The sequence below is a fragment of the Magnolia sinica genome, chromosome 3 (assembly GCF_029962835.1).
Source record: "Magnolia sinica isolate HGM2019 chromosome 3, MsV1, whole genome shotgun sequence".
NCBI lineage: Eukaryota > Viridiplantae > Streptophyta > Magnoliopsida > Magnoliales > Magnoliaceae > Magnolia > Magnolia sinica.
In genome coordinates this window covers 39,095,170-39,109,203 of record NC_080575.1, presented here as the reverse complement: position 1 = coordinate 39,109,203, position 14,034 = coordinate 39,095,170, and the positions used below count along the sequence as shown (strand labels likewise).

The following is a 14,034-nucleotide window of genomic DNA, read 5'->3' as shown; positions in this document are numbered from 1 at the left end:
TTTCATAACTGTTTTGGGTTTAGGAGTATAGTGGGTCTTCTTTTGTTTGTAGTTGTTGTGAGAGTGAGCTACTGGGTTAGATTTTAAAAGCTCCTTAAGTAGATCAACTATTTTTTTAGCTAAAGGGTTTCGATTTTTATAGTTGATATAGATGCTCCTGGATTTTTGAAAAGTTTTAGTATTTTTAGAAAAAAATTGATTAGTACTTGTCCCTTTTGAGTTTGAAGTCTCTCCTTTCACAAACTTGGGAGGAGTATTCTTTTGTTTAGGACGAATATTTTTATTGTATCCCAAATCGGATCGATCGTCACATTTTCTTGATTTGGATAAAAGTTTTTCTAACTTTGGATCACCTTGGGCATATCTCCATGTATCCTTTAAACTCAAAAGAGAAGAAACTTCAAGTTTAAGTTTATTATTTTCAAATTTAAGATTTTCAATTTGGGAAGTTTTGAATTCTAAATCACATTTCCATTTTTCAAAACAATTTGAAAGATGGGATTTTTCTAAGACAAGAGAATCAAACTTTTCTTTAAGTTTTAAATACTTTTCTTTTTGAAGTTTTAATTTTACAGCAATTTTACAACTTTCCTTGTATAGGGCATTGTAAGTATCTTAAAGATCTTCTTCATTTTCATGATCACTATTCAGATTTTCTTCACTAGTTAAATCATCATGATCTGAAAAAGTGAACTTGGCTAGAGTCATAAGGGCTTTAACTTCATTTCCCGACTTGGTTTCAGAGTCTTCCAATTCATAAGAGGCTTCAAAGCTAGAAGATTCATCCCAAGTAGCCAACATACTCTTCTTTTTGGGTTTGTCCTTTTTAGGACACTTGTTTGCTAAATGCCCATATTCTTGGCAATTGTAACAATGACTAACTTTCAAACATTTCTAAGTTTTAGATTTAGATTTAGATCCAAATAATTGTAACAATTGTAACAATGGCTATTAGGCTCTGATATCACTTGAAAAGGCTAAGCTATATGTCCAGGGGGGGGGGGGGGGGGGGTTTAAAAAGATTATGCCAAATTTAAGCTTTAACAACGAAATAAAAGAATATGATAGTCAAATAAAGGAAATCAATTCACAATGCAGAAATGAAAAGTAGCCTTAATAATCAGGTATTGAGAGATTGATACAAATGTTGTTCTAAGAACAACCTTACACCATAAAAACCAAGGGTTTATGGCAGGACAACCTTATTTCTAGAAAGTTTTTTGCATCAAATACTCAAACTGAAGAGGAATAAATAAATATCAAGGAATAGAAATATTAAACTATTACAACATTCCCCATAATGCTTGAAATGTAAATATTACAACATTCACATCCACACATACATCCCACAAACTTTGAATGATAAAAGATAGAAAATAAATCACACATCCACAAAACATAAAGAGTTATAGTGGTTCACTTGTGTGTACACCAACTGTTAAACAACAGCCACACAGCTTGCTACTCCACTCCTAATATCCTCACTTAGTGGATATCAGTGTTCACTATGAAAATAGGTTTCTCAGGTTCACCTAAAACCTTCACAATTGTGTCTTTCAAATGGGCTTACACAATTCAAAAAACCCCACTTTTGAGTTTTCTAGCTCTCCTCAGATAAACAATAGATTGAGATTTTTTTGGCTTAATCTTAAATAAAACCAAAAGAATGAAATTTACAATAAAGTAAAATACCTGGATTTCTCCTTTTGTTATAGCTTGAAAGAACCAAGTCGGAGTAGAAGTTCGAATAGAAATTCAATGTCCAATACTCACTTAAGAAACGGTTCTAGGTTCTAGATTGATTTTAAATTAAACCAGTTGGGCTAGCTATATTTGATTTTGATTCCAAGAAGAAGGAATATCATAATTCCTCTTTTCAATTCAGATTGGAATATAGAAACAAAATCAAATCAATAAAGCTAACAAAAGAGAATATTAAATATGCACAAATTAGCTTAAAATAAACACAAACTTATCTCAGAGTGATGCCTTGATTTTATTTGAATTGAGTTATCAAACTCTGAAATTCATTGTCTATTTATAGTTGTAGAAACTCGTCTACGGCTGGTCCTGAGGACAGTACGACTAGTCGTAGAAGAAACGGATTTTTAAAATTTTTAGTGCGATCGGATAAAACCGTTCCACGACTGGTCGTAGGCCTTATACGACCGGTCGTGACACATCCACGACTGGTCGTAACCATCCTATGAATGGTCGTGAGGCACCGGGTTTGTTCGCTATAGTTTGAGTCGTAGAGCCTGTACTAGTTATAGGACGAGTCGTGCACTTCTCACACAACCGGTCAAACAGAGTCCAGGACTGGTCGTAGCTCAACCAAAAAATTCCGAAGATTTGTAACAAACTTAAGACTAGTCTTGGAATTCCTTAGACTAGTCGAGGCAGTTCTAGGAGTAGTCGAACAAGGTCAGGACTAGTCTTAGAACAAACCAAATTCATATAAAAAGATTCAATATGAATTATGTATATAAAATAACCTATCCTATGGTCAATCTAAAGTCAATCATACCTAGAAAGTGAGATATGAACATTGAGACTTCATATGGTAGTTGACCTTTGAAGATTGTAAAACTTGGGATCTCTATACTTAATGTAGCATTGAACTTGAGATCTTCTAGAACTTGAATTACACTTCATTTCGAGTTGTACACTAACTTGAGTCTTTGAACAAGATCACTTCTTTCGTTGTAACTTGTACTTGCATTTCTTGAAATGGTTTGAAGTAAATCTTCATTCTTGACTTAAAGCAACGTGTTTAGAGAGGTGATGCCATGTCTTGATCATATATACCAATGAGCTACACAAGACATAGATTGCACAAGACAAAGATTGATGTTTTGGCACTACAAAATTTGACAACCAAAGGAGCATAAAACCATAACACTTAAAGTTCGATCGATCGAGCATTGTTGTCGATTAATCGATGTCCCCTGATTCTACATAGATTGAAGACATCCTTGCAAGAAGCTCTAGCACGGATTTCAATCTTCATGCTTCATTTCTCTGCTGTTATCACCATCTCTAATTGTCTTTCATAATAGTTTTATCATCACTTCTTGTGCACTCTGCTTTGATTAACTCTTTGCCAATCCCAGAGTAGTTGCACAAAACTTGAACTTCTCCATATGAACCACATAGTAAGCATGTCTGTTGGGTTCATGCATGTGTGGATCTTTTCTAGAGTAACGTTACCTTCCTCAAGCACTTGTCGCATAAAATGATGACGAACATCAATATGTCTAGTATGTGAGTGGTAAATTGAGTTTTTAGCATAATTAATCATGCTTTCATTGTCACAATTAACCAACATGACCTCCTACCGAAGCCCAAGATAATTTATCATCCATCTTAACCAAAAAAAACTTCTTTAAATGTCTCTGTTACCACCATATACTATGTTATGGTTGTGGAAAGATCCACCATAGACTTAAGCTTCGATATATAATAGATCGCACCAGCAACAAGAACAAACAAGTAGCCGGAAGTCAACCTTCTATTATCCATATTACCCACATAATCGGCATCCATATAACTTATCAACTTGTCCTCTAACTTTTCAAATGTCAATATGTAGTCTGGTGTATTTTGTATATACCGAAGTAACCATTTCACTACTTATCAGTGTTTCTTGTAGGGGTTAGCCATGTTTCTACTCACAAAACCCATTGCATATGAAATATCAGGTCTTGTAGAGAGCATAACATACATCAAACTTCCAACAATGCTCAAATAGGGCACACGAGACTTCAATTATTTTTTTGTCCCATGATATTGTTCTAAAGAAAGCCTAAAGTGAGCAGCATGAGGTGTGCTAACCGGTTTCGCCTTTTCCATACAAACTTAACCAATACCTTCTCAAGATATTATGCCTGTAATAATTGTAACATGCTCCTCTATATGTCTCTATTGATATCTATACCGAGAATCTTCTTTACAACCCATAGATATTTCATTTCAAATATCCCTGACAATTGAGTCTTTAATGTATTGATCTCAGACATGCTATGTATGACAATAAGGATGTCATCTACATACAACACTAGTACAACAAACTATCCACCATCCAGTGTCTTATAATAGATACAATGATTATACTCACTCCTAGTAAATCACCAACTAATCATGAAAGCATTAATCCTTTTGTACCATTGCTAAGGTAATTTTTTCAAGCTATATAATGACCTCCTCAACTCGTAAATTTTATTCTCAGCCCCTTGTACTTCGAACCTAATTATTTATTTTATATAAATCTGATCCTCCAATTCTCCATATATTAAAGCAATCTTCACATCCATTTGTTCCAATTGCATGTTGTATTGGGCAACTAATGCCAATACAAATTTGATAAACAACTACTTGACCATGGGTGTAAACATCTTGTTAAAGTCGACACCCTCCTTCCCCTCCTTCTGTGCATATCCCTTTGTGATCAATCTATTCTTGTATCTATCCTACTTCTTTTAAATCCACTTATAATCGATCGATTTACGCCCCACTATAAGCTCCTCCAGTTTTTACCCTTAGAACCTTGTCTGTCCTTAGAACCTTCAGTTTTTACCCTATCTGTTTCCCAAGCATTGCCTTCCACACCTTGATCGTGGCAAATAGATAAGATTTATTTTTCAATAAATAAAACCACGCTTTCCTAGAGTTGTCATCTATGAATGAAACAAAAAACAATGACCCTCAACGGAAACAATAGGTGACGAGTCCCACACATCTAAATGCATATACTTGAGAACTGCTTTATGTACATGCTTTCCAGTCTTAAAAGTTAGCCAAGATTGTTTAACATATATACAATGCTTACATATATGAAAATCAATGCTTTTAAAAACAAGAATCAAGCTACGATTAAAAAGTACATTCATATCGTGCTCGCTCGGGTTGCCTAGGGATGCATGCCGCAAACATGCCGATATGAACTATGCTATAGACATTGCTGCTCCACCTGATATAGTAATCCTGATCAACTTTTAAAGATTGCTATTGTGATGCATTTTTATCACAATGAGTGCACCTTTAGAAACTTTAAGGACTCGATTAAAACTAGTAAACTTGTACTCAAGTGCCTCTAATGTCATAGGAGAGATAAAATTCTTCTTAAGGTCAGGAATGTGTCTCACATCTGTTAGGATACACTCCACCCCATCGAACATTATGATGTGCATCGAATCGATTCCAAAAACCTTACAGGCAATGTCATTGTCCATAAACACTTATCCACCATCACACTCATTATAACTAGTGACCCAATCTCGCTGAAAAGGCATGTGGTATGAGGCTCCTGTATCCAAAACGCACTTATTGTTGGGATACTCATATTTAGATACAGTGAAAACATCACCACCATATGCTTTAGGGGTCGTTTAACACCATGAATTTAGGGGGATTTGAGGGAATTTCAAATCCCCTAATTATTTGGCACCATATATAGTAAATGGGGTTTCAAGTCTAGGGGGTTTCAAATCTAGGTGAGAGCTTGGATTACATCTAAAATCCTTCAAAGAGTTGCATGTGTAACATGTATGTCACCAGGTTATTATTCTATTGGGCACATGGCCCACTAATGATGTCCCAAAACAATTAGATTATCAGTTGCATCACTATAATTACTTTAATATGATGATTCTCACCGTCCAAACATTTCCCATGTAAAACAATGGTTAAAAATCATTGGTTAGTCACTCGGACTTGATTTTGTGCTTATGGCCCATCCGAGACTTGTAATTTCATCATTTTTGAGCAAAGCATATATTTCAGCCGGCTTATTACAACCATTGTGTTAAACATTACATATGTTCACTAATTAGAGATATTAAAGTTGATTTAGTAATTAAATTCAAGCCCTTATAAATATACCATGCATAGCTACTTTTGGATTAAAGTTGATTCTGAAACTAGGGTGCCAAACACAATAAGAGGATTTTAAATCCAAGGGGTTCCGAATCTAAGGGGTTCCAAATCCAAGCTCCTAAATAGGCCTTTAGGATTCCAACAATCCTTTTTCATATGTCCTATTATGCCACGATTCTAACATTTCATTTTTCCATTCCCTTTTGATTTGCATTTAGATTGAAAATTTCCCTTCTCCCGTTCAGAATTTTTTCCCCTAACAACCAAAACATCTGTAGAGGTACTCTTGCCACGTTCTTTCCTTCTCAACTACTTCTCTTGAAGGGCTGAGATGATAGTTTCAACATCAATGGTATACATACCATGAGTCAGAGTGTCTCTGAGATTTTCAAAAGACGGTGGAAGCAAATTCAGAAGAATTAAGGCTTGATCTTCATCTCTAATCTTAACCTTCTCATTTGTCAGTTTATAGAGCAATTCAGTGAACATGCTTATGTGTTCATTGATATTAGATTCCTTTGTCATCTTAAGATTGTAGAAATGTTTCTTAAGATACAGATGATTGCCTAAGAATTTCTTCATGTATAAACTATCAAGTTTCGTCCATATCCTATGGCGGTCTTTTGATCTAGGACATTATAGAGAATGTTGTCCCCAAGACAAAATTGAATCGAGGTTGTAGCCCTCTCCTCAAGTTCATCCCACTCTTCATCACTTATAGATGCAGGACGTTTCACCTTACCATGAAGAGCGTGTTGCAATCCGTGTTGAACTAAAAGGCCTCTCATCTTCACCTCTCATATTTTAAAAATATTTATATTGATGAATTTCTCCATTTCGTACCTTATGTTAGACCCTTTCGTCGACATATTTTATATTAGAACTTGAAACCCCAACGTTGGCTTTGATACCACTTGTTGGGGATCGCGCGGAAGCAAACCCAAATTCAATCAAAGATGACATAATAAAATGTAAACCAATCACATAGAGAACACATGAATTTTAAGTGGAAAAGGCCTCAAGTGAAAAAAATCATGGCGTAAAGTGACAAGCAATCCATTATGAAATAATATTACAAGAGATAGTGCACTTACAATAATGAGAACCCCCTTCAAATATCCCAAAACCCTAGCTTTTATTCTCTATAACCCTTAAGAATATCTTAGCAAACCTTTATGATCTCCTAATCTTGATTATACATGATATATATACTATCATAACCGAAATAGAAAACAAATCGCATACTTACGTAGTTTTGTGCTCACCATCGATCATAGTGTCGATCGATTGACACTGATCGAGCACCCTTTGATTGATCAAGTAGACAAAAGCTCGAGCAATTGAACTAGGTCAAAATTGCCCAAATATTAAAAAGTATTTATTTGAATCTATAGATCGATCGACCCGAAAGTTCAATTGATAGAGCATGGACGAAAACTGTTCAATAGTCAAAATTTCTAATTCCAGAGAGGTTCAATTGATCTAGCATGGCTATTGAACGATCAATGTCACTGGATTCTGCATAGATTGAAGATATCCTTTCAACACTTTGCATTGTAATTGTGGAGATTTGAACCTAAGTTCCTATAGATAAAACTTATTATCTTACCATTAATACACATGGGATATTTTATGAAAGTTTTCATATATAATATATTTATTTACTTTTTAAATTACTTTCTAAAAATAAATATTTTACTTTTAATTTTTTTTTATTTATTTATATAAAAATGCAACATCTTGGTATCATTTGGATGCATGGACCATTCAGTTAAGACAAATATACCCTTGTATAAGTAACATCGTTAGCACTCCCACCTTTCTCTTCTTTATAAACATAGAAGACCATGATAGCCTAGAGGAATATAAAAATAATGTATAAACCACTCTATTCCATTTACAATTTAACACGAGGTATGCTCAGTTTTAGGAGAGAACATATTTACATTTAAGAGCCCACTTATTATAAGGTTGGAGTCTTACGCATGTGTCCCTTATGCATTTACACTAGTTGCATGTTCAATGTATGCTCTTACAATGCACTTTCTAAGAAAAAGATTGTCTAATATGTACCATGCAAACGCAAAGCATCAACACTTATGGGCAACCTCCATCACATGTCCAAACATTACATATAAATGTCTATCTCTAGGAAACATGGGAATATTTGTTTTAAGTGAGTGAATTGTCCACACATGTAGTGAACCCTTATTATATATTATCAACCATCACAATCTTCCTAAGTATTAGATAATAACTCTTGTTAATGATAATGTGTGTAACCATGAAGGTAGAGCTAACACAACAAAGGACTACAAGATTAAAGGAAGCAAAGAAGATAAAGTTTTCAATTCCTTTGGAGCAATTGCAGCAATTCTCGTTTGTAATACATCGGGTTTGCTCCCAGAAATACAGGTATTGTGTGACGTACTTTCTTCATAGAGAGCAAGACTTCTTTTTTTATATATTAATCCCTATAAATTTCACAATCATCAATGGAACCACATAAATATGCGTAGTGTACCATCTTTAAATTTAAAGTTATCAAACATATGTGGGTCTCACAACATGCTAGAAACTTAAGATCAATGGTCCAATTGATCCATATTCACAGGAAATCCAGCGATCGATATGGCCCATGACTAAGCTAATGCTAACTTGGTCCACATTCATTACCATTAGTTTAGAATAGTTTTGCTAAAAACTTTTTCATATTGGGTATGTTCAAATTCCTTTACATGCACTTAAGATTTAATTGATATTGTTTAAATATTCAATTATGAGTAATACTTTAACGATATATTCCATTGAATTTGCTAACATCAAACAAGGTAGTTAACACAATCTTTAACAAAGTAAGAACATTCACAATTACTAGGACATAGATCCAATGCATCCTCAATGACATAGTTAAACACATCCTCAATGACATCGGTTTAAGACATAGAATGTATTGTATAGAAATTACATGTCAATTGTAATCACACAAACATATTCAAAGTGACTAACCTATCTATAATAAGAGAAACCTTATGCCTCAAACTAAGCCTCGTAGCATCTTACGATTAGGTGGCATTTGAGTCCAATTATCATTTTGTTGTCAACTTTTATTTAGCCACGTTAGCACAATTTAGAAGCATGAATTACCATGTAAATATGAGCATGTTGTCATTCATGATCTTAGTGGGCCAAATATTAGTCCTAGTATCATTCATGATACTAGTACTACTAATTAGTTCCTCTAGTTTTCATTTGAAGCACAAGTGTCGCACACGTGGTGTCATAAGGGAATCTCCATCTAACCCATCATAGCCACAATCCTATCTACCACTACGATTACCCCCTACCCTCCTAATGATCATTATTGCCATGGCATTAACTATTATGGAATCATTCTCTTTGTCTTCTTCATTTTCCCTGGATCAACCCTCATTAATAGTGATGTTCCTCCCATTAAAGTTCTGCCCATTCATTCCTTTAACAACATCGAAAAATGATTGTTCATTGTTGAATGTACAAATCAATAGCCCCTCGATCAGCCTACTTCATGGCCACTAATGATCTTAGATTTGAGGACTTCCTCAAATGGGCTGAAGGTATTTTTTAGAGAGTAGTCATTGGTGTCCTATGCTAGCCCTCCAACAAGCATTGATATTTCGCATGAATATATGCCATCACTACCTAGATATAGATGGAAGAAAAGGCAAAAAGAGGGAAATGGAGACATAAACCTACCTTGAGAGAGCTCACATCATAATTACTACTTTATTCAATGGTGTAGTGAGGAAGCCAAATCTGCCTACGGCTAGTTGGTCCTACTAGTCTTAGAATAGGAGAAGCTTGCATGTTTAGAAACTTCCTCCATATCCTAGGCCTAACCAATCTCAAAATGGTAGAATCGTTGAGAGATGGATGCATTTTAGGCCATGATCATCAAGACACTAACTCTACCATAAAAGTAAGTTTGAAAGTAATGTTTGATTGGTTTACGTATAAAAGGGTCATGGACAATGGAGGTATGGCCATAAGAGAAACCCCAAGGATGTATACATGTTCACACCTTAAGTATATGGTTGCGATGTAGTAATAATCTTGGTAAGACCGAGGTCGAATCCACATGGACTAAACCTTGTACGTAAACTGAAAGTAACCAGAACTAGAACTAGATGAAGATGTAATCTAAATCAGGAAAATTTAAGGGAATAATGGTGAAATCTTAATCTAAAACTTGTGACATTCAAACGTGGGAAACTAGGGTGCCAAGGATCCACTTGTAGAGATTAGGGAGATCCATGCTTGATTCAAGAACACAACTGGAATTAGAGTCCCATCTTCATCCACTTGGAAGATATATCATTAAAATCCAAATATGAACTTCCTTTAATCTAGTTTTTAAGAGATGAGAGGTATGAGAATTAGAATTGATTCCATCACAAAACCATGCTCATGAGACAAAGGAAACAATAAAATTTAACCGATCTACAACCAATCTGAGAGATATATAAATGTTAGGAAGTATTCTATCATCCAACCATACCCAGGAGATGATGGTGAACAACAGGGCTTCTTAACTTCACAACCTCTATAATGAATAGAACATGCTCAAAGCTATCGCAGACCCATTATAATTTAAGTCACAACAAACCATTAAAAACTGAAAGCATTCCTATTAATCAAACTAGAAGCACGGATAGTTCAACGTAACATGAATAAAAGCAATAGACAAAATCCCATCACACTACAAGCTTCACCTCTTAGCCCTAGCTAATAGGTTTAACCGATCATCACCATGATGACAATAAGATCTCAGGAAAAATATTAAAAGGAAGAAGAAACTAAAGGAGAAACGGCGAGGAAAACTCCCTTTTGCGCCAACCGTCCACCCTCTCTCACCTTTTCTTGCTTTCACTTGTGCTCCACGTCCTAGAGATGCCTTCCCACGTTCTTCTCCCTTTCTTTTATATACCCCAGGGGTGGTTTAAAGGGCTAGAAGTCGATGAAATCTATTTTCGCAGCTGGTAGTCACAAAAATGCAAACATGTTGCGTTTGGACTGAGTTCTTTACCAATAGACGTCCAAGAAATCAATTTGGACTCCATTATTGGGGTAAAGACCCCCCTATGAAGGTTTGGAATGGTTTGGATCACCTATCCGACCACAAAAAGTGGCCCACAACTCCTCGCAATGTCTGAAAAACTGGACATGCATATGGTGTGAATGGACTTGCGTTGACGTGTCCGGTGGGCCCCACAGTTATGTTTTCAGCGAAATCCACCCCATTCATTGGATTTCTGGCAAAATTTTAGTCGAAAGAGAGTGGTTTTGGTCGAGTTCTGGTACGGTCCACTATATCAAATCAACTCGCCGTTCATCCTACATTTTTCGACGATCCACATGTGTATGTGTGCATGGGCCAAGAAGGCCATAATTTTCAGGGTCGTGCTCCCCCTCTGGAGCATAAGGACGGTCCGGATCAACAATTTAGATGATGAGTGGGCCCCACTACTCACAACCGGATCGGGTAGGTGCGTCCGCTGGACGTCTCGCGCAGGAAGGAGATTTCAGTCGGTCACCCCTCTATTTGACCGGACTCTCTATCTGTTACACCTCTCGTACACGTATACCCTAGTACATGCAATGTACATGTGGGTTCCATAGTGATGTTTGTGAGAAATCCTCTCCGTCCATCCATTTTGCCACCTCATTAGAGCGTTAAGACTAAAATTATAGCATATCCAGATATCATGTGGGCCCTAGATTGGTATTTTAAGGGATGATCTATCCGTTGTGTCACTTATACAAGGATCTAATAGATGAAATTTGACTTGTACGATTAATTTAGGGTTCTCAGGCCATATATAAAGTTTTGAGTCAAATGGATGGTGGAAACCCTGTGATTTTGCATTTTGGACATTTTTCAGGCTTCTTTAGCATGAACGACTTGATTTTCTTAGATCTCTAGCGTGTAAATTCTTCGATCTCGATCCCCTGGGGTCTGTCCCTTGCCTTGGTGATTTATGAGGGTTAAATTCATGCTTTTAGTACCATTTTCCAATCCAGGCTCCTAAATTCACCTTGTAACACAAACACGATTAAAATAGGCCATTAAACAGTATCATGCACGTAAATTCAGTAATAACTGGGGTCTAATATGCAATATTTGACCCTCAACAATACACCTGATCCTAAGTCCTTCAATGGATTGAGGGATGCCAAGGAACTGGATAACTTCCTATAGAAAATGGAATGAGGATTAAAAGGAATAGGCGTAGAATGAAACAATGCAACTCACTGATGTAATGACCTTGTGGTAGAGTATGCATCATATAGACATCAAGAAAGTCACTTGAATGATCGACACTAGGAAGGATTTGAAAAGGGAGCTCAAGAATCAATTTCATTTCATTAATGTCGAGTACTTGGCAGGACGAAACTTGAAATAATTGAAGCACACATAGTCCATTATTAGGAGTATGTTAAGGAATTCTTGATGCCCATGCTAGAGATTCCTCACATGCTCGATGAAAATTTTCTCTTTCACTTCATGGATGAATTGTCAAATTGTGTAGTGGGAACTGTAACGATAAGATGTGTAGGATTTGACTTTGACACTAGTATATATAGAAGGGTTAATAAAATTTAATGAATTGACTCTCTAAGAATAAAATCACCAAAAGAAGGGATGGTCATGACAAATGTGGGGAGAGAATAGGACTCCACATACCATTAGGAATATAAAAACCATCAGGCGGCAGAGTTATTAAGAAAATTAGGAATTAAAAGGATGAAGATGATAAAAGGGACATGTCCAATCTTCTGGGAGTTGTAAATGCTTCATATGTGATGTGCCTTATGTGTTAAGATAGTTCCTAATGAGATATATACTTAACACTTTCATAGCAAAGTTAGATGAGAACAAATAAAAAGGCTATAAGGAGTTACAAATTGGATCAATGCAATTCCTTAATGTATAACAAATCCAAGCATTAAGAGAAAATCTAGGCTAATTTTGGTGACCTTCAAGCAAAAGACTACCCATATACAAACCCTTGGACTCAATCTAAGTCGAGTGGGAGAAAGGAGAAAGAGTCAGGCTCACAAGTGAATTGAAGGAGCAAGTGGTAAAGGATGATAACAGACTTGGTCAAATGTTAATGTGTATAGATATGAACATTAAAAGCATGTACAATTAGGCTTTCACAGACACAGTTGCAATCTACAACTTCGTCTTATGAAAAAAAGGTAAAGCAATAGTCTTACACTCGTGAAGGACATAAGCATGATCAAGGTTGACAACTTGGAAGCCAAACTTATCCAGGGGTTGTCCAAGGGCATGAAGCTATGCATTGGTGGGTGGGCTAGTAGGATGAGTCTCTCCACCATTCCATTGGATGATTCAACGTCGTCTACGACATAGATTTCTTATATATATAAGAAAAAGATGATTACAATTCCCCACTTTATAATGGTGAGTATCATAGACAAAGGGCATCCTTACATGTTATCGATGGTGCATTAATAAAAATGCCAAGGTTTAGAACATCTTAGCCTTGCAACATTAAGGGTAATGAGGATAGGATAAGAACTATGGAGGAACATTGATAGGTGGTTGACAAGGGCATTGACATATTAAGTGGGGCAGATTGTCATGGACTGATCATTCTCATCAGCCGAGTCACGGGCTTATCCAATTTTGATAATACTTATACACTAGAAACAATGTGCATACTGGTAAGATTTCTGTAAACGCTTCCAGTAGTAAAAGTTTATAAAATGGTAAAAATGTGTAAAAGAGTGTGGAGGTCATTAGAATCTTCTAGAGATTGTTGGGCCCTAAAACCCCTTAATGGGTGTGGAACCAACCTTAAATATGAATCAAAATAAGCAATAGAGAAAGAAGAAGAAAAACCTAACTAGGCACAAGAACATAGAGATTTTAGGTGGAAAACCCTTACAGGAAAAAAACATGGCACAATGTGATGATCAATCCACTATGAATAATATATTACAAGAGATGGAACAACTTACAAAATAAAGAACCCTAACTTTTCCCCCTGGAAAACTCTAAAAATCATGTAGGCTCTCCTTGTTCTTCTAATTGAGTTTAGAGATGTATAAGATTAGAAACAAAATCCATACTTTCCAAAAAAAACTTATACA

General features: G+C 35.9%; 1 protein-coding gene across 2 annotated transcripts in view; it reads left to right on the top strand.

The window, feature by feature from the left end:
- LOC131239827 (proline transporter 2-like) overlaps window positions 1-14,034 on the top strand; it is a 135,186-nt gene that overhangs the window by 78,318 nt on the left and 42,834 nt on the right. The window contains exon 5 of one of the 2 annotated variants that reach the window (XM_058237703.1): window positions 8,165-8,289. The exons of the other annotated variant lie outside the window; for it this stretch is intronic. Within the exon in view, the coding sequence (XP_058093686.1) occupies window positions 8,165-8,289 (125 nt within the window). The remainder of the gene's footprint in view (window positions 1-8,164; window positions 8,290-14,034) is intronic. 2 annotated transcript variants of the gene reach the window in all.